The sequence below is a fragment of the Littorina saxatilis genome, linkage group LG3 (genome assembly GCF_037325665.1).
Source record: "Littorina saxatilis isolate snail1 linkage group LG3, US_GU_Lsax_2.0, whole genome shotgun sequence".
NCBI classification, from domain to species: Eukaryota; Metazoa; Mollusca; class Gastropoda; order Littorinimorpha; family Littorinidae; genus Littorina; species Littorina saxatilis.
Window position 1 is genome coordinate 49,887,226 of NC_090247.1, and position 20,000 is coordinate 49,907,225.

Consider the following 20,000-nt stretch of genomic DNA (forward strand, 5'->3'; position numbering starts at 1 on the left):
GAGAGAGAGAGAGAGAGAGAGAGAGAGACAGAGAGAGAGACAGAGAGAGAGAGAGAGAGACAGAGAGAGAGAGAGAGAGAGAGAGAGAGAGAGAGAGAGAGAGAGAGAGAGAGAGAGAGAGAGAGAGAGAGAGAGAGAGAGAGAGAGAGAGACTTCTTGTTCTTCTTGTCGTTCGCTGTTAGATCGTCAGTCCGGACTGCAGGGCGAAACGTGCTGTCCTCTCCAAGTCCTCTTTGGGGCCGTATAGCTTCTTTTGTAGCGCTGTCTCCTCTGGCCAGATGGTGTCCCTCAGAGCACTGTGGTATGGACAAGCCTGCAGGATGTGCTCTGCTGTCTGATTCTTGCCAAACGTACATAGGGGGGAGGGAACTAGCTTCAGTTTTGTGGCCATATGATGGTTTAGTCTGTTATGTCCAGTGGGGAGTCTAAGTAGGACGACTTGTTCTTCACGTTGGAGCAGGTGGTAGTCATCTTTCTCCGCTCTGGTTTTCCTCTTGTTCTTGATGATTGTCTTTTTTCCTTGTACTGCAGCTGGGACGTGAACTGTTCCTTTGAGGCACCTTCCTTGGCAAGTTTGTCTGCAGCCTCGTTTCCTGCTATGTCACAATGAGCTGGCACCCACTGAAGCACGACCCTTCGGTTCTGAGCAACCTGTTGGAGGGCGTTGTTGAGCTCAGTTTCTTATTTGTTGGCAGACAGAGCTTGGAGTGCTGACATTGCGTCTGTCAGAAAGACGACCTGAGGACATTCATGGTCTGATCCGTCAACTATTGTGGCTGCTGTCTTCAAGGCCTGTACTTCTGCACTATAGTTGGTGCAGTGCAAACCTGTGGGAATGCTCGCTGTTTGTGCCTCTCCCTCTGGAGAGAGAGTATAAAGCGCAGTTTTCGTCTCATTTATCAGTGGTCAGTGTGCATTTCCTGCATGTGCCAAGTGAGACAGACACACACGCAATGATCACGACGAGCACATCAGTCAACATCTTCCGTCGCGATATAACCTTGAATGGTTGAAAACGACGTTAAACACCAAATAAAGAAAAGAAAGAAAGAAAGAAAGTCAACATCTGGCGTGCGTTTTAGACAGCGGAGTAATTTTTCGCTCTGAAACACAAAAGGAGTGTATATCTTCTTCTTCTTCTTCAGCGTTCGACGATGGCTGTGTCTAGATTCTTTGGCCCGTGATGTTGACGAAGTGGGCTGTAAAAGGAGTGTATCAATACGCATGACTCGGACAAGCCTCTCGACGTATTACCACTGTCTAACTACCCCAGCATTAGGTACGATATTCCCATGCATCTATAACCCCGGTGTAACACGAATTTTTTACTCCACGAAAAATGTACTCCGGAGTAAAACTTTTGTACGACGTTCTTACTCCGAGTACACCTTTCGTACGAGAAAAGAACTCCCCAAGGCACGAAAAAATTACTCCCTCCACGAAATTTTGACTCCCCATTTTGTGTTACTTCCAGTAAAAATCTCGTACGCGCAAATGGGATGCGGGCGAAGGGATAATGCCAATATTGTGATCTCGCGCACACGAATGTCGCGCTACCCTCCCTCCACCCCTTCCACCACCAAGACTAACAGAGGACAAGGGAGTACACATTTCGTACACCTGGCATGGGAAGTTAAATTGCTCGTGTTAGTTTGAAGTTATTTATTCTTTATTTATTCGTCAGGGGAGTAACATTTTTGTACGAAATGTTTACTCGGAACTCACCTGTCGCGGGGAATAATTTTTTCGTAAAGGGAGTCACATTTTCGTACGAAATTTTTACTCCGGAGTAAAAATCTCGTGGGAGTAATTTTCTCGTGTTACACCGGTCAGGAATTTTACTTGACAGTGGTACCTGTGAGAGGACACTTCCCACATGGGCCCATGAAAGGACACCTTCTGCTGTGCTTGTGCCTATATTGACCAAATGTACATGTCATGACAGGTCACCTGCAGTGTTGTGACACTTTGGACAAGCCCCAAGGGTGTCATGTGAACACAGGTACCACTGTAGAACAGTAGTAAGTTAAATAGGGTGACATATTTCGATCGACTTGTACCCGGCCAGGCGCTTTGGTACAGTGGAACCCCCTTGTAACACCTCCAAAAATCGAACAAATCAGGTCTTTAACAGGAGGGGGGGTCTTACAATGGGGGGTAACTTTACAGAGGTTTTGAATAGAAAGTATAAGAACATATGGGGGAAAATATAAGAACATTTGGGGGGGGGGGGGGTTCTTAAAAATGGGATTCCACAGTACAAGCTCCTGCGCTCTGAAAATGCCTGTGTCATTCTCAACACAAATAGCTAGGTAGGCCAACTGCATAATTCTTAAACCGCAAGGTCAGTCAGTGATAACAGCTTGAAAGTTGCATGATATGCCGCTAAGTGCCCTATATCTTCTCTACTTGTCAGTTATATGAGTGTAACTTCTGCCAACACACGCTATAGATTACGTCGACAATTACTGAAGGACGCTGGATTAAAACTCTGTGCAAAAGTCGAATTTAGTGGCCCAAAATAAACTCTATTGCGTGTCATTACCGTATTGAATGTCTCAAAGAATACTTTTAAAACACACACACACACACACACACACACACACACACACACGCACCATGTTCGTTCCAAAAAGCTGATTTACAGTAGGTTGGTTTAGATGTTTTTTCTCATTTTGACGTATTCATTTCAAGTCACAATGAAGTATTTGTTATTGCTGTTGTTAGTGTTAGTTATTGTGGTTGTTATTCTAAATCTTCTCCTGTATGTGCTCATGATCTGCAACTTCAATTCCCAGTAACACTCTTGTCTTGTTTTATTTTGTCTTGTTTTATATTGTTTTGTGATTGTTATTTTTATGTCTATTCTTTCGTGACATCGGCTGAATGCGCGTGCGCCTCTTTTCCTGTTTACTTGAATTAAGATACGTCTTCAATAATTATAGTAGAGTGTTGTTAACACACATTGTAGTAGACACCGGTTGCTGTATTATTTTGTCAGTACATGATCATACGCTAGACTGATTATGTGTATGTGTGTGTGTGTGTGTGTGTGTGTGTGTGTGTGTGTGTGTGTGTGTGTGTGTGTGTGTGTGTGTGTGTGTGTGTGTGTGTGTGTGTGTGTGTGTGTGTGTGTGTGTGTGTGTGTGTGTGTGTGTGTGTGTGTGTGTGTGCCTGCATGTGCTGAAAACAAACCAACCTAGGCTACATGTTTTGACGGTACAACGTTATTACTCATGTTTAGTGTCACATCCTGTTACATGTCAGACAGTTATGAGTGCTGGATTACAATGCACTTTCCATAATAATTTTCGTGTCGACACGAGATAGAGCTGACGGTCTAATGTCAACAGTTAGACCATTTGGACCAACTTTGAAGTAACAGAGGTAAGTTATATATCTTTTTATGTAGTGATTCTCAATTCTGGTGGCCCAAATTCAGCCTAGAAGCTGTTTCCACGCAGTTACAAAACTAAGCTTGAACAATACGGAACCGAAAACAAACAACCAGATTTTGGCGTAACTGAACAAAAACCGCTGAGAAAAACGACAACATGTTTGGCGTTGAATGTGAGATTCATTCCGTATAGTAAATCTACCTTCGTGTTCTAGGGACGTCTCAGAATGGCTTACTGTTGTTTGGGAGACTTGATATAGCCTGGAAAATAATGTAATGTAATTGAATGCAACCGTCTTTTCCTTTTAACATTTAGTCAAGTTTTGACTAAAATGTTTTAACATAGAGGGGGAATCGAGACGAGGGTCATGGTGTGTGTGTGTGTGTGTGTGTGTGTGTGTGTGTGTGTAGAGCGATTCAGAGTAAACTACTGGACCGATCTTCATGAAATTTTACATGAGAGTTCCTGGGTATGATATCCCCAGACCCGGCTTTTTGTAAAAGTTGAGGCGGTACTGTCACACTCTCATTTTTCAATCAAATTGATTGAAATTTTTGTAAAGCAATCTTCGACGAAGGCGGGACTTCGGTGTTGCATTTCAGCTTGGTGGCTTAAAAATTAGTTAATGACTTTGGTCATTAAAAATCTGAAAATTGTAATACTTTTTTTTTTTATATAAAACGATCCAAATTTACGTTCATCTTATTCTACATCATTTCCTCAGTGATTCCAAAAACATATAAATATGTTATATTTGGATTAAAAACAATCTCTGAAAATTAAAAATATAAAAATTATGATCAAAATAAAATTTCCGAAATCGATTAAAAAAAACAATTTCATCTTATTCCTTGTCGGTTCCTGATTCCAAAAACATATAGATATGATATGTTTGGATTAAAAACACGCCAAGAAAGTTAAAACGAAGAGAGGCACAGAAAAGCGTGGTATGCAGCACAGCGAAACCACTACCGCGCTAAACAGGCTCGTCAGTTTCACTCCGTTTTGCACAAGCGGCGGATCTATGAACATTCCGGCACAAGTGTGAAACAGCGCTAGCTCACGAGTCGTTCACCGTATTAAGTCAGCGCCGGGGTTACTATGGATGCACGTTTGTCCTATAATTATCTGGCTGGGGCTACCTCCATTTTGGTGTTCGACTGCATATACTTAACACAACGCTGTGTGTATGTGTGTGTGTGTTAATGTATGTGTGTGTGTGTGTGTGTGAGTGTGTGTGAGTGTGTGTGTGTGTGTGTGTGTGTGTCAGTGTGTTTGTGTGTGTGTGTCAGTGTGTGAGTGTGTGTGAGTGTGTGTGTGTGTGTGTGTGTGTATTTGCTTGCTTTTTTTTTAACAGTAACATTCCAATTGTTCATCCTGTTCAATTTTTACTTTCTGGCCCCTTCTTTATTCACGCAAATAAAAAAACATGTTCTGGTCAAGGGAGGGGGTTGGGCCGGTGGGAGATTGGGGGATGGGGGGATGGGGGAGGGGGGATGGGGAGGCAATGAGTAGGTGATCTTCATACGTCTGATTTGGAAAGTAGGACCTATACGTACATTGCATTACATTAATGAATCGCCAACCTAACCCTCTCTCTAACTTACATATACAGTATATACAAGTTCATTTACGAGCTATCTAACTAACCTACTAACCAACCTGTGGACTAAACAGGCAACTGACTTCCGACAGAGAGCCCCGCTCATGATAAAGTACATAAGGGACGTAACTCATATCCGTTTGCCAAATATGATACTTGCGTTTACTTCCCTTAGTTCGTGTCTCGCCACTTGTCCTGTTGTGTGTGTGTGTGTGTGTGTGTGTGTGTGCCGCGGTGTAAGTGTGAGTATGGGAGTTTGGTGGCGGAATGTGTGTGTGTGTGTGTGTGTGTGTGTGTGTGTGTGTGTGTTTGCGTGTGACTGTGTATGTGTTTTGGTGTGTGTGTGTGTGTGTGTGTGCGTGTGTGTGTGCATGTGTGTGTGTGTGTGCCTGTGCAGGTGTGTGCGTGTGTGTGTGTGTGTGTGTGTGTGTTTTCGTGCCTGTGTGTGTGTGTGTGTGTGTGTGTGTGTGTGAGTGGGTGGGTGAGGGTGTTTGTGTGTGTGTGTGTGTGTGTGAGTGTGTAGGTGTTTGTGTGTGTGTGTGTATGTGTCATGCAAGTCTGCACAGACACTTTTTTGTTTTTAATATATTGGTCAGCTATTTCGAAACAAATTATTCATGTTATGACACATTCATCTCTCTGCATATACTCGTCAGTGCACAGAGGTGGTCGTGCATTTAAAGCTTGTCAGCTGTACCTTGCTTGCTGATTCTATCGTTACTGTTTTCCACGGGTGTGTCCCGATGTCGGCTTGTACTTTATAATTGCTCTGTTCCACGGTGTGTGTGGGGGGTGGGTGTGTCATGACCGCGTGCGCGTGTGTGTGTGCGTTGTGTGTGTACGTGTGTGTGTTTGTGTGTGTGTGTGTATGCCCGGTATGTGTGTGTGTGTGTGTGTGTGTTTGTGTGTGTGTGTGTGTGAACGTGTGTTCGTTTTGGCGACATAATCTCAGGGATGAGATGAAGGGAGAAAAGTGAGTTCAAGTTGGAAGAAACATCGCTGAAATGTTAAACTGTCCGTGACAGTGATATCCTTCTTATATGCATTAACTTTTAATAATCACGTGACATATTCTTTTTCTTTTGGGGGATTTGAAAAAAAAATACTCGCGATCTTCTTTGGGCAGGAGGTAACCCCCAGAGTCTCTTGTTTTCCTCCGAAACAGTTGTCATGTGCCTGTGGTATAAAAGCCGAAGGCATTTGACTATGATAATTGTGCAGTTCGAGTCCGTGACCCGTTTGGGTCACAAGGCTGTTGTGATACGTTCTGACAGCCATGTCCAGACATACCGCTACGTTTGTGGTACGAACAATGGCATTGGATGGTGAGATGGGAGGGTGGAAGGGAAAAAGAGTTTCAAGGTCCTTTCAGTTCTCACATGACTGATATGGGGCTCACATGGTCTGAATTGGTCTGCATTGATTCCACATCAGTGCGAAGCCGGGGTCACGCCGCTAACAAATCCACAGACTCAACTGAGTTACAGGGATACAAACAGAAAGATACACACACACACACACACACACGCACGCACACACACACACACACACACGCACACACACACACGCACACACACACACGCACACACACACAAAGGCCTTCATCTCCCCACACTTGCACCTACAACCACACAAGGAAAAAAGACAACCCACACACGAGAGACTAAACTGAAATTCGTTTTTAGAGCCAGGATTGTTTATAATGCAAATGAAGGCAAAAAGCAGAAATGTGACAGGTACTTGAAGTTCTCACGAGACTGATACAGCGTTCACATGACTTTGAGTAGTCTCAGTAACCCTGTCAAGTCATGAACCGTCAGGTGTGGCACAAGTGAAGGAAACACGTTGAATTTGAGGTTTATTATAATTATAATCAAAACATAGTAATATCGTCAATCATTATTGTTACACTTTATACACTGTTACTTGAAACTGCACGACTCGAAACTACAGTATTTAGACTTATGATAAGGAAAGAGCTTTTCATGGCATGTGGTCACGCGTTACCACCTCCCCCCCCCCCCCCCCTCCTCCTCGCCCAGTCCCGCCACCACCCCCTCTTACTGTGACAAAACACACACACATAATTGGTATTTCCTAGATAGAGCCAAGATAATGAACCAACAGTCCCGTGCCTGTGGTCACAACTCAGTGGTGGCCACGCGCTCTTCCCCCCCCCCCCCCCCACCACCACCACCACTGGGGATCACGCCCCCCCCCCCCCCCGCGCACTACCACTGGTGGTCACGCGCTCCCCTCCCCCTCCCCCACCACACAAAGAATTGCTATTTCCTATTTAGAGCGAGGAACTGGAACCAACTTTCTAGGGCCTGTAGTCACGCGCTCCGCCCCCTCCCCCCTTTCCCTCTCGCTCCCCTTTTCTCTTTCCTCGCCCCGCCCCCTCCCCTTTCCCCGTTCCAAGCACACCTGAGTGACCAAAGGTAACCACTAACACAGACAGGTTTCACGAACAGAGCCCCTTCTCGTCCGTCAAGAGAGCATTGTGGTGGCAAAAACCGTTGGACATTTTCCACATTTTGCACCAGTGCAACCATTCTGTGTTGGAAAGCTCACACTGTGCGCGTCTGTGTAATGTGTTCATTCATCGGTCTTGAAAGCGCATTGTGTCTTTAATGTGTATGTGATGAGAGTGATATATGATGCACTAGAGGAATACCCGGCTTTGCCGGGGTGAATCGCGAGACAGAGACAGACAGCGTGGCGGTTCACCACAATCACCTTTGAAGGCGAAGTCCTCTCAAACGGGATTGAGAATTTTAGAGCTTATTTATAGCCCTATATTATCTGTTATGGCTTCTCAAATGCCAGAACATACAGACAGATGATGATAAAATCGTTTATTTAACGTCACTCTGTAAAAACATTGGCGACATTTGTCTTAGATTAAAAACACACACAGGCGCGCACACAAAGTTTTGACTAAATGTTTTAACGTAGAGGGGGAAATCGAGACGAGGGTGTGGTGTATGTGTGTGTGTGTAGAGCGATTCAGAAAAAAACTACTGGACCGATCTTCATGAAACTTTACATGAGAGTTTCTGAGTATGGTATCTCTAGAAGTTTTTTTCATTTTTTTTTTATAAATGTCTTTGATGACGTCATATCCGGCTTTTCGTGAAAGTTGAGGTGGCACTGTCACGCTCTCATTTTTCAACCAAATTGGTTGAAATTTTGGTCAAGTAATCTTCGACGAAGCCCGGACTTTGGTATTGCATTTCAGCTTGAAGGCTTTAAAAAAAATTGATTAATGAGTTTGCTCATTAAAGTTGTCATTAAAATCGATTTTTCGCAAACAGATTTAAAATTGATTGCATCGTATTCTTCATCACATTCTGAATCTAAAAATATATACATATGTCATGTTTACTCTTAAAATGTGATCACAATAAACGAAAATAGATTAATTAATCTTACGATTAAAATTTAATAAATTGATCCAAAAATGATTTCATCTTATTCTTTATCATTTCCTGATTCCAAAAACATATAGATATGATAGGTTGGATTCAAAACAAGCTCAGAAAGTTAACAAGAATACAGAAAAGCGCGCTTTCCTGCTCAGCACAATACGCTACCGCGCTATTCTGACGTGTTAATTTCACTGCGTTTTGCAAGTGGGAGGTGAGCGATTTCCTTCACGCGGGGATTGACGAAGCTGTACTGTCTTGGTGAAACTGCGAGTATGCGGTTATGGTGAAAACATGCAGTGCGTTCAGTTTCATCCCGTGAGTTCGACAGCTTGACTAAATGTAGTAGTTTCGCCTTACGCGACTTGTTTATTAATCGATCACGTAAAAGCCACCAGCGGCTTTTTTAGAAATTAATTCATCACACATGTCCAACTCCGTCACCACAGCAAGCAGTCAGTGTGTCAGTTGATTCTTGGCAAGAGACCAAGTGGACGGTTGGTCTTATTCCACGTTAATCATAGACGGATCTGTGGAAGTAGTATTTTCATGATGGTGTACTCAGGAAAGAATGCATCAGCCGTGAGTAAGGTCTCTCAGTGTTGTTATGGGGGCGAGGACGCCCCCATTCTATACGGATAGTTTAGAGGTTGACCATGGGCAGCGCCATTTTGTTGTGAAAAATACGTCATCAGTTTGTGTACACAGGAAGTTGTGACATCCGTCACCCTATGGGAGGGGTGACGTCAAAATTGTTCATCTGTAGAAAGTTGTGAAATCCGTCACCCTATGGGAGGGGTGACGTCAAAATTGGTCATCACAGAGTTTGTGTAACACAGGAAGTTGTGAAATACGTCACCCTATGGGAGGGGTGACGTCAAAATTGTTCAACAAAAACGATAAGTCGCATTGTGCAGGGTCAACTGCAACAAACTCAAACCGAGCCATTCATTCCTAGCTGTATTTGAGTGACTTATATACCCGACATTTTTATTTCTTATTTTTAGCACAGGTGTAGGAAAAATCATGAACCAAAATGTTATTTATTTTCTAATTTAACATTTTTTTTACAAATATGACCATGGTCTTTTAAACATACAGTGACATTAAACATTGTTATGTTAAAAAAAAGAAAAAAGAAAAAAAGCTTTTGTGCACAAATCAGAAAATACATTGTACATTTTACCTACAGGCCAAACAGTGTCTGTTGGCGGCAAAGGGCCCAGCAAGTTGCTATTTTTAGATCGATTAAAAGTTGTCAAGAACAGGCGCTTACATTTGGATGTGTCCACTGATAGTAGGTTTGGTTGTGATCAATCAGAATGATGTAGGAATAAAAATGTATGACAGTTTGGTATGATGACATGTAATTCAAATATGCTGAAATGTAATATTATACATGATATAATATTATTATGGCTGTTGCCATGACCATGAACCCCAAGAAAGGTTTAATGTCATGTAAAATCAAAATACCAAAATCAAGCGCCTACTAATCTGGTCTATGGATGGACACGCAACTCGCTCAGCCAGCCAGCGCTGCGAGACTTACAGCGGCCAACTTCGCCGCGGCGCGCTCATTGGCTCAGCATTGAACTTGCGTGAAGGCCGATGCGCGTAGATTCCCAGAATGTTTACTTTCGGTTAGATTCTTCGACAGCATTCGCAGATGTGACTGCCGTTACAGAGGTGAGTAAAACTGACCATCGAAAGGAAAATAAGATTCATATTGGTAATACTAATAACATACTTGCACAAGCATGTATCTACCAAAACTGTATGGGAGCACATAGTTGGAAAGGCGTGGTGAAGCGATCAAATCGAATCGTCCGTCAGCACGCGGTGTTCTTCTGGAAAAGACCGAAACGACATGTGACGTCAGTCGTTCAGCCCGCGAGCGGTGGGATTGGGGGGGGGGGTTCACATGGTTTGTTTGTTTCAGAACCACACCCATATACACACATTTCACATGTAAACCATTTGTCCGCCCCCTGTCGATATTTATCGACTAAGTTCCTTGTGTGTGCCTGCGGAATGTTCTTCATTACTTACAGTGCCAAAAGCTATAGTTGCTCACTTGCTGCCTTCTGACTCCCTGCCACTTGAAGAGACCCGAATCTGTCCCGAGGTTTTCTTTTATTGACCCCAAAATCGACTTCGCGAAGTTTTTTGTTTTGTTTGTGCGATGAAGCCAGCTTTATGAAGAAGACATCGCGGCAAAGTCGACTTCGCCTAATTAATTTGAGGCTTCAGGGTATACAAGCTACGACTGTATTCTTTACATTGGTGTTCTGTTGTGTCTACTACGTTGTGAGCTATAAATCTGTGACACTGGGCTTCAGAGCCGAAACAGTACATTTTCAACAGGTTTAGTGAAAGAGAAAGTTGCACTGTGCGGTATAAGAAAATAAATCATACGGAAAACTGCGAAGAAGGGATTATTTTATTGAGTTGCTTAGTTATTGCTGCGAAGCGCGGGAACACAGAATTATGATGTGTGTCGCGCTGATATAAGCTTTCTTCATTATAATAAGTGAATTCTTGCGGGGAAAAATGAGAGGATATAATTATGATATAATCATAAATATATCGACCCAACATACAAGAACAACGTTCCAACAACTTACCTTTCTTGTTTTTATATTTAGTCAAGTTTTGACTAAATATTTTAACATCGAGGGGGAATCGAAACGAGGGTCGTGGTGTATGTGTGTGTGTGTGTGCGTGTGTGTGTGTGTGTGTAGAGCGATTCAGACTAAACTACTGGACCGATCTTTATGAAATTTGACATGAGAGTTCCTGGGTATGAAATCCCCATACGTTTTTTTCATTTTTTTGATAAATGTCTTTGATGACGTCATATCCGGCTTTTCGTGAAAGTTGAGGCGGCACTGTCACGCCCTCATTTTTCAACCAAATTGGTTGAAATTTTGGTCAAGTAATCTTCGACGAAGCCCGGGGTTCGGTATTGCATTTCAGCTTGGTGGCTTAAAAATTAATTAATGACTTTGGTCATTAAAAATCGGAAAATTGTAAAAAAAAATAAAAATTTATAAAACGATCCAAATTTACGTTTATCTTATTCTCCATCATTTGCTGATTCCAAAAACATATAAATATGTTATATTCGGATTAAAAACAAGCTCTGAAAATTAAATATATAAAAATTATTATCAAAATTAAATTGTCCAAATCAATTTAAAAACACTTTCATCTTATTCCTTGTCGGTTCCTGATTCCAAAAACATATAGATATGATATGTTTGGATTAAAAACACGCTCAGAAAGTTAAAACAAAGAGAGGTACAGAAAAGCGTGCTATCCTTCTTAGCGCAACTACTACCCCGCTCTTCTTGTCAATTTCACTGCCTTTGCCATGAGCGGTGGACTGACGATGCTACGAGCATACGGTCTTGCTGAAAAATGGCAGCTACTTGACTAAATATTGTATTTTCGCCTTACGCGACTTGTTTTATTCTTTGGCAGTCTCTTTGTTTTTGGATTTACTGTAATTATGATAGAATAACGTGACAACTGTAGCGCAACGTCACAGTTTCAAAGGAAAACGTCGCAGCAGTAGTGCGAGGAAAGAACTATCAGCTACAACAAAAACAATATATTGGACAATTCAGTGTTGTTGAGTTTGCTCAGGGAACGACCACAGCATAGCTGTACAGCCTGTTGGAAAATAAAGCTGCAACGGTATAATAAGTCAAGCTTCATATTCACAAGGCTTTCTTTTCTTCTCAGCATTGTGAAGAGAACGATTGCCAACCAGTGTTATATTGTTCTAGACATTCGTGTTCTCAGTCTCAGTTAAAAGAACATTTGACCTGCGCGCAGCTGTTGCCACCACTATGGGTATGTATTATTGTATGCAGCAGGTACATGAGGTAGTTTTGTTCCATTTAGCACACTCAGTGTGAGACTAATTGAACGTGTGTGTTTTATTCAGAGTATTGACGCTTTACTTCAAAGCGAATAAACTGTTTTTGCTTGTTGCGTGAGATCGAGAGCGTTTGCATCTGCTCCTTTATAGGGAGGCACGCAGTTTTTTATGCGTATGTGGATGTGTGAGTGAGTGTGTGTGTGTGTGTGTGTGTGTGTGTGTGTGTGTGTGTGCTACCGTCTCGTTGCCAGTGTTCGGTCTGAGCTTAATTCGGTTTGTGTGTGTGTGTGTGTGTGGCCGGTGTGTTCGTGTGTCTGTATTTCTGTTTGTGTATCTGTGTGTGCGTGTGCTAGAGCAGGATTGTGTGCGTGCGTGCGTGCGTGCGTTAGTGCGCTAACTGAGGTCCGCTATGCCGCTGGCCTTGACTGATGTGCGCAATGTGTGTGTGTGTGTGTGTGTGTGTGTGTGTGTGTGTGTGTGTGTGTGTGTGTGTGTGTGTGTGTGTGTGTGTGTGTGTGTGTGTGTGTGTGTGTGTGTGTTTTAGCGTTGGGATGTCCCAAAATATTGTTAAATGATTCATGCATTGTCAGTGCCACCGACATCTTTTTTTTTCTTTCTTTACATGTAATTATGTATACAATAAAATAAGAACTTGTCGCTTGCGTTTGTTGCACAAGTACACTTACACTTTGACACAGACAACTCATACACAGAGAAACTGCAAAGAAGTATCGTGGATACGATATAAACTAATTTGAATAAAAGAATTCCCAAATCGTGCAAAGCTAACAGATTGTTGTCTCACACTGCCCGTGAAGAAATGGAAAGGCAAACCTTGTCATAGGTTAAGAATACACTTTTGAAGCGCATTATCCCAACTATTACCCTATAATAGACTATCTTCGGAAATAACTCGATGTGTGTGAGGGTATGGAGCGGACACTACTGCATAACATACACAGTTGGAGTCAGTTACTTACTGCGATCGCTGGTTGTAACTGGTCGACCTCTTGTTACTGCTTGCCGCACTGTCTTGGGCGCAACTGTTTCACTACGCTTAAAAATCCGTGCAGTTAATTCCAAAATGCGTCTTTTGGCCACATCTGAGACCGTTGAAGTTCAACTTGAATCAATGAATCGTAACGCAAGTAACATTCTGGATCAATACAGTTATGAGACCAAACCAAGGGTAAGGTGGATGGTGGCGAGAGAGGTGAAGGGAGAAGGAATGTTTACAATACCGTGTGCCGGCTGTGTGCACTGCCCGCCAATGTTTAGCTCAGGCACCGTCGCGGCTGACGCGCCTCAGTTCCATACAGAACATGTCACCCTCATTCAATGAAAGTGCACCCCGCTATTCTGGGCATCTGTCAGAGTTTCGTCCTCAACTACAAGGCAGACGAAGATGTGTAAGTTACACCGACCCTTGCGGCCAAGGCAACGCCAAATGCTCGTCTCAAAACTATATAATGATGATGTGACCTTTTACATGATACTTTTCCCGGCATGCAGGCTACCCTTAACAATCAAGGAAATCTTCTTTTATTTCTGTCTCATGTTTTCACAGCTCGCACAAAATACACCAAAATGCATCCTGACCTCAGGTCAAAATGATGAGTTCGGCTCATTCTCTCCCTGACAGGATGCCTTGAGTTTCCTTGTCTGGCAAGGAAACCGATTTTTTTTTATACATATTTAGAGCTTTCTGTAATGTGTTATGGATATAAGCAGATTCGCGATCGTCGATAAAGATTTTTCATGGTGTTGTGTAATTTTTAAATTACAAAGGAATTGATTTGTAAGACAGTTTTATTATAGTGAGTATTTCTACGCACATACCCTCCCAGAGGGGAGGCTCATGGCGTTTACAATATGCCGTGTGAGATGGAATTTTTTACACAATAAATCACGCATTCACATCGGCCAGTAAATCTCAAGCGTGTTAGGCGAGTATATACTTTTCACGGCCTATTATTCCAAGTCACACGGGTATTTGGTGGATATTTTTTATATATGTCTATACAATTTTGCCAGGAAAGACCCTTTTGTCAATCGTGGGATCTTTAACGTGCACACCCCAATGTAGTGTACACGGGACCTCGGTTTTTCGTCTCATCCGAAAGACTAGCACTTGAACCCACCACCTAGGTTAGGAATGGGGGGAGAAAATTGCTAACGCCCTGACCCAGGGTCGAACTCGCAACCTCTCGCTTCCGAGGCAAGTGCGTTTACCACTCGGCCACCCAGATATTCCTCAAGGGAGCTTTTTTTTCGCGGCTGTATTTACTGTGCAAACAACTCTAAATATGGCAAAAGTGTCACGTGTTAATCAACCGTTTGGTTTCGGCGTTCGCTGAAGCAGACGTTTTTTGCTGTAGTGATGCAACCATATATTACGGTCTCCTTCCAGCAGCAGTCCCAAAATTTCGACTTGTTTTGACCTTAGAACGATGTCTTTATCATAACTGTGAAGAACAGAACGGAGATCACTGTCGAAGTCGGCCAATCTGCAATCATTTTCGTCTCGCGAACACTGATCTCAAATTTAGATCAGTGCTCGCGAAAAATATATATGGGAGATAACTCTGTATTCGTGTTTTGATAGATTCGCGTAGGACTGTAGCGTCCGGTCAGAGAGATAACTGGCGATAGCCGTTGAGCGATGACTGATCAAAGTGACCAAAATGGACAACCAGGCAGATGGTCACTCTTACCACTGAGACAGTCACATTTCAACTTGTATCATTTACACGTAAAGCAGGTTTAAGCCTAGATCGATATGTGATCGTGTGCCTGATAGTTTTCTCGACAAGAAGGATACCGTTAACCAGAGACATAGAGAGTGCACTGTGTGTCTCTGCTGTTACAATCTAAGAAATCTTCTTTCATTTCTGTCTTATGTGTGCGCAGCCAGTACAAAATACACCAAAGTGGACAACCAGGCGGATGGCCAGGAGGTCATCCTGGGTTATGGCGCCACCAAGTCACGTGACCAGGAAGCTTCGGCTGAAGAGAACAAGCGCACCGATGAAGCGGTGCATGTGTACCCGCGACGCTGGCTGATGCTGGGGCTGTTCTGCCTGTACTCGTTCAGCAACGCCGTGCAGTGGATCCACCTCAACATCATCGCCAACGTCCTGGACCGCTACTACAACGCGAGCCTTCCCACCGATGGGTATGAGGTGAGTCGGTCGCCGATTCCTTAGTGTGTGCCACACCTTCACCATGCTTGCTGGGTCGTCCACGACCCAGAGCCTCACACAAGTGTCTGTGTCTCTAAAACTATTGGGAGTTTTGGATTGAGACTTCCTGTCATCCTCAAACACCCGAGAACATTCGTATCAACCACGTTTTAAAGGATTATCTTTATAAACAAACAAATAAACAATGACGTTATTTGAACTGACGCAGTCCGGATAGTGTGGGTCGTGAAACCAAGGACGGTATTTTACGGTGTTTATCCCTATTCGGATGGCGTGGGTAGTGTACGACCCATACTTTGCGAAGCGGCGGGGAAAAGCTTATCCCTATTTGGATGGCGTGGGTCGTGAACGACCTATACTTTTTACGTTCAATCCTTCTTTAGAAAGTGTGGGTCGTATCATCCGGACTGTGTAGCCCAAAGCGTGATCTGGTGAAAGTTGTATCGTATATACGCCAACGAAAAAAAATGCAAACCGCTTGAAATGTGGGGTGAGCCCTGGTGAATCATCAACAGGTCTACTAAACTGTGGGATCAGTTAGACGAATTTATTCAGGCACCACATAGCTTCAAGTGGTGAAGATTGTGTATTAAAACTTACGGGATGAACTAGTTGTCATGCTGATGATTGGACTAAACAGATGAATAATAAGTCAACAATAATGATGCATACATATAGTAATGAATAAATGAATGGAAACTTCTGGCGATGTTGAAGTTTTTCCATCCGTATCTAAATTGTCAACGTGCTTGGCATAATTTAAATAAACGTTATTTGAAGCGATGATATTTTCTGTGAACAGAAAATAATAAGTCGGTTTAAGTTAGAAAATGTCCCCCAAAACGTTTTGGCAAAGAAGTGTACATTTCCTTTAAGCAATTTTTGTTGTTGTTTTGGCAGAGAGCGAACGCCATAGATTGGCTGTCCATGGTGTTCATGTTAGCCTACGTACCTCTGATTTTCCCTGCAACATGGCTGCTGGACAAGAAGGGACTGCGCGTCTGCATGGTGGCCGGCTGCTTCCTCAACGCTCTCGCCGCCTGGCTCAAGTGTGCAAGCGTCGGCGAGGTATGGTATGGATGGCGGTTAAGTCCAAAGTCCTTCTAATTTCCTTGGATGTCCTGTTTGTAACAGCTTATATGACAAGAAAGACAGCCCCCCCCCCCCCCCCATATGATCACTGTTCTCCATTGATTTTGATGCACAAACTATTGCCAACTTTGACCACTCTAACAACACATATTTGATTTGATTGCCAGTATAGGTTTCTGGTAATACTGGGGTAGCCAAATTCATCTGCATTGTCTATTGAAGCTCTTTGACAGAATCGGCAAAGCTCAGCTGGTTCCGCGCGATCGGCAATGTTTTACTCATTGCGCACATTCGGCAAAAATGCGGTGTTTGTCTTTCTCTCTACAGTGTCTGTTTAGGATGCTGATACTTGCGCAAACATGCTGCTGATTCCACGAATTCGGCTGTTAAATGAATTCGACGTGACAATAATATACTGGTGTGTTTTTCTGTCCACAGAATCTGTTCGGGGTGCTGATGGTCGCCCAAACCGTGGCGGCGATATCACAGATCTGGGTGTTGGGAATCCCGGCTCGTCTGGCTGCTGTGTGGTTTGGGCCCAATGAAGTCTCCACTGCCACCTCTCTGGGTGTTTTTGGAAACCAGGTAGGATTCCAGATAATCTGTACTTGTTAAGTGTCAATAAATGCGTACAGTTAAATCGCAGCAGAGAAACGAATTAGACTTGGTGAAAATAAAAGAAAGACATGAAAGTAAACACACACGTGCACACGAAATAAAAAGGAAAACAGGAGAGAAAAGGATATATTCTGAAAAGGTTGTTCACGATTTAAATTCCAAATATCAGATCACATGATGCAATGATGGGGCAACCGGCACGGTTGGCCTAGTGGTAAGGCGTCCGCCCCGTGATCGGGAGGTCGTGGGTTCGAACTCCGGCTGGGTCATGCCTAAGACTTTAAAACTGGCAATCTAGTGGCTGCTCCGCCTGGCGTCTGGCATTATGGGGTTAGTGCTAGGACTTGTTGGTCCGGTGTCAGAATAATGTGACTGGGTGAGACATGAAGCCTGTGCTGCGACTTCTGTCTTGTGTGTGGCGCACGTTATATGTCAAAGCAGCACCGCCCTGATATGGCCCTTCGTGGTCGGCTGGGCGTTAAGCAAACAAACAAACAAAAAATGATGGGGCAACCTGTGAAACGACTTCATCAAAGAATTATCACTTTACACAGCAAGCAGACAGGATGTTAATAGTTGGTATGTGTCCAAGCAGAGGGCTGGCCTGATCTGAGGCGGTTAGCTTACTCTGTTTTTGATAAAAATGACTGTGCCTTTCAAGAATGTACGCTGGATGGTGGGATTGCTGTAAATTGAACAATGCATATTTATAACTTTTTAAAAAATTATTATCTAGATTGGCATCGCCGTTGGGTTCCTGACGCCGCCGGAACTGGTTCCCAACTCAGCTGACCTTGACACTATAGGAACCCATCTGCGCAATATGTTTTACGGCACAGCTGCCATCACCACTGCCATTTTCTTTGTCAACCTTTTCTGTAAGTGTTATAACCAATATATTTTTGGGTAAGCTCTGTGTGAGCTTAGGCTAGGTTGCTTTATGTCTTAATTGATATGATTTTTTTCAATCTGCAGAAACAAGATAGGCACTTTTAATTGTGTCAGGTGAAACAAATTCTATCTAAATCACACAGAGATTCCTTTGAGTGAGGGAAGGTATATAAATGCGTCCACCGCAATAGTCAGTAGATAGAAAATTCAGGACTTATGCTTTCAAAATGTCATTAGTTTAGTACATGTCCACATTTAGACCACTCTTTTCCAAAATGTGTTTGTTTTGCCAAAAGGTAAGTGTATGTACTTCAAACTTAAGTGTTCCATTTTCTGTAACCAGTTGTAAACATGTTGTGACATATAGTACATAGTTCTACTAGCAAAATCAGCACACCGTCTTTGACATGAACAATAAACAAACTACAAATTAATGTGTATACGGCGTCTGTAATGAGAGGATACAAATCAATAAACAAGAAATGCACATTTGGTTTCAAGTGTCCACTTTGAAATAAAAGTGGTCCAATGTGAGCAAACTTTTTGTAACATTTGGTGAACACTGTGCGAGATACATATGTTTATTCTTGTACTTGCAAAAGTAGTACACATTGTAAACGCTATTTAGTGTTAACCATAACTATGACGTGTGCTACTATTGCTAGCAGAAGTATCATTCACTTGTGTTGCAAGTAGAAAGATATTTTGAATCTCACACAGTGTTCACAACTGGTTACAGAACGTGTGCTCACATTAGAACACTGCTAATTTAGAGTGCCGAAAGCGGTTTCTATGAAAATATAATACAAAATATAAAATACAATTATGTAAACACTACCATACATTTATATAATACAATTATACAAGATAACTCTGATTGCAAAAGAAGCACACATTGTATGTTAACGCTATTTAGTGTTAACCAAATGCGCTACTTTGGCTATTGCGGTGTGCCGATAGCGGTTTCTCTGATAATGACGGAAGGCTGTTTGACGAACCAGTTTTCCAGAAAGAACCCCCTTGTCCACCGAGTCGAGCTCAGCAGCAACAGCTGGAGCTTGAGGTGAACGCGAACTACGGCAAGTCTCTGCTCAAACTCTTCAGGAACAAGGGATTCTTCGTTCTCATGATCTCTTATGGTAAGCACAGTCGCCCTACCCTGGTGACCACCTCTCGATAACGATCGACCATCTACACTGACGACCACCTCTCGATGACGACCATATTTTTTGATGATCACCTCTCGATAGCGACCACCCATACTGACGACCACCCTCGATAACCACTGCATACACTTACGGCCACCTCTCGATAACAACCACACGCCCATTGCGACCAACCATCAGGATCCTTGACAATTACAAACAAGTCGCGTAAAGCGAAATTACTACATTTAGTCAAGCTGTGGAACTCACAGAATGAAACTGAACGCACTGCATTGTTTCACAATGACCGTAGTCCGTAGAAGGCAGTGAAATTGACGAGCCTGTTTAGCGCGGTAGCGGTTGCGCTGTGCTGCGTAGCACGCTTTTCTGTACCTCTCTTCGTTTTAACTTTCTGAGCGTGTTTTTAATCCAAACATATCATATTTATATGTTTTTGGAATCAGGAACCGACAAGGAATAAGATAAAATTGTTTTTAAATCGATTTCGGAAATTTTATTTTAATCATAATTTTCATATTTTTAATTTTCAGAGCTTGTTTTTAATCCGAATATAACATATTAATTATATGTTTTTGGAATCAGAAAATAATGAAGAATAAGATGAACGTAAATTTGGATCGTTTTATATTAAAAAAAAATTTATTACAATTTTCAGATTTTTAATGACCAAAGTCATCAATTAATTTTTAAGCCACCAAGCTGAAATGCAATA

At 42.7% G+C, this 20,000-nt stretch overlaps 1 protein-coding gene across 3 annotated transcripts in view; it reads left to right on the plus strand.

Annotated features, from left to right (window-relative positions):
- The window catches only part of LOC138962564 (choline/ethanolamine transporter flvcr2a-like), a 46,431-nt gene that overhangs the window by 13,996 nt on the left and 12,435 nt on the right, over nucleotides 1-20,000 (plus strand). The window contains exons 1-6 of one of the 3 annotated variants that reach the window (XM_070334422.1): nucleotides 3,306-3,387; nucleotides 15,229-15,500; nucleotides 16,422-16,589; nucleotides 17,052-17,198; nucleotides 17,968-18,109; nucleotides 19,124-19,261. In XM_070334422.1, coding sequence (XP_070190523.1) covers nucleotides 15,381-15,500; nucleotides 16,422-16,589; nucleotides 17,052-17,198; nucleotides 17,968-18,109; nucleotides 19,124-19,261 — 715 coding nt within the window. In that variant the 5' untranslated portion in view covers nucleotides 3,306-3,387; nucleotides 15,229-15,380. Of the gene's footprint in view, nucleotides 1-3,305; nucleotides 3,388-11,959; nucleotides 12,291-15,228; nucleotides 15,501-16,421; nucleotides 16,590-17,051; nucleotides 17,199-17,967; nucleotides 18,110-19,123; nucleotides 19,262-20,000 lie in introns of those variants that run through there. The other 2 variants (XM_070334421.1, XM_070334419.1) reach the window with 2 other exon arrangements.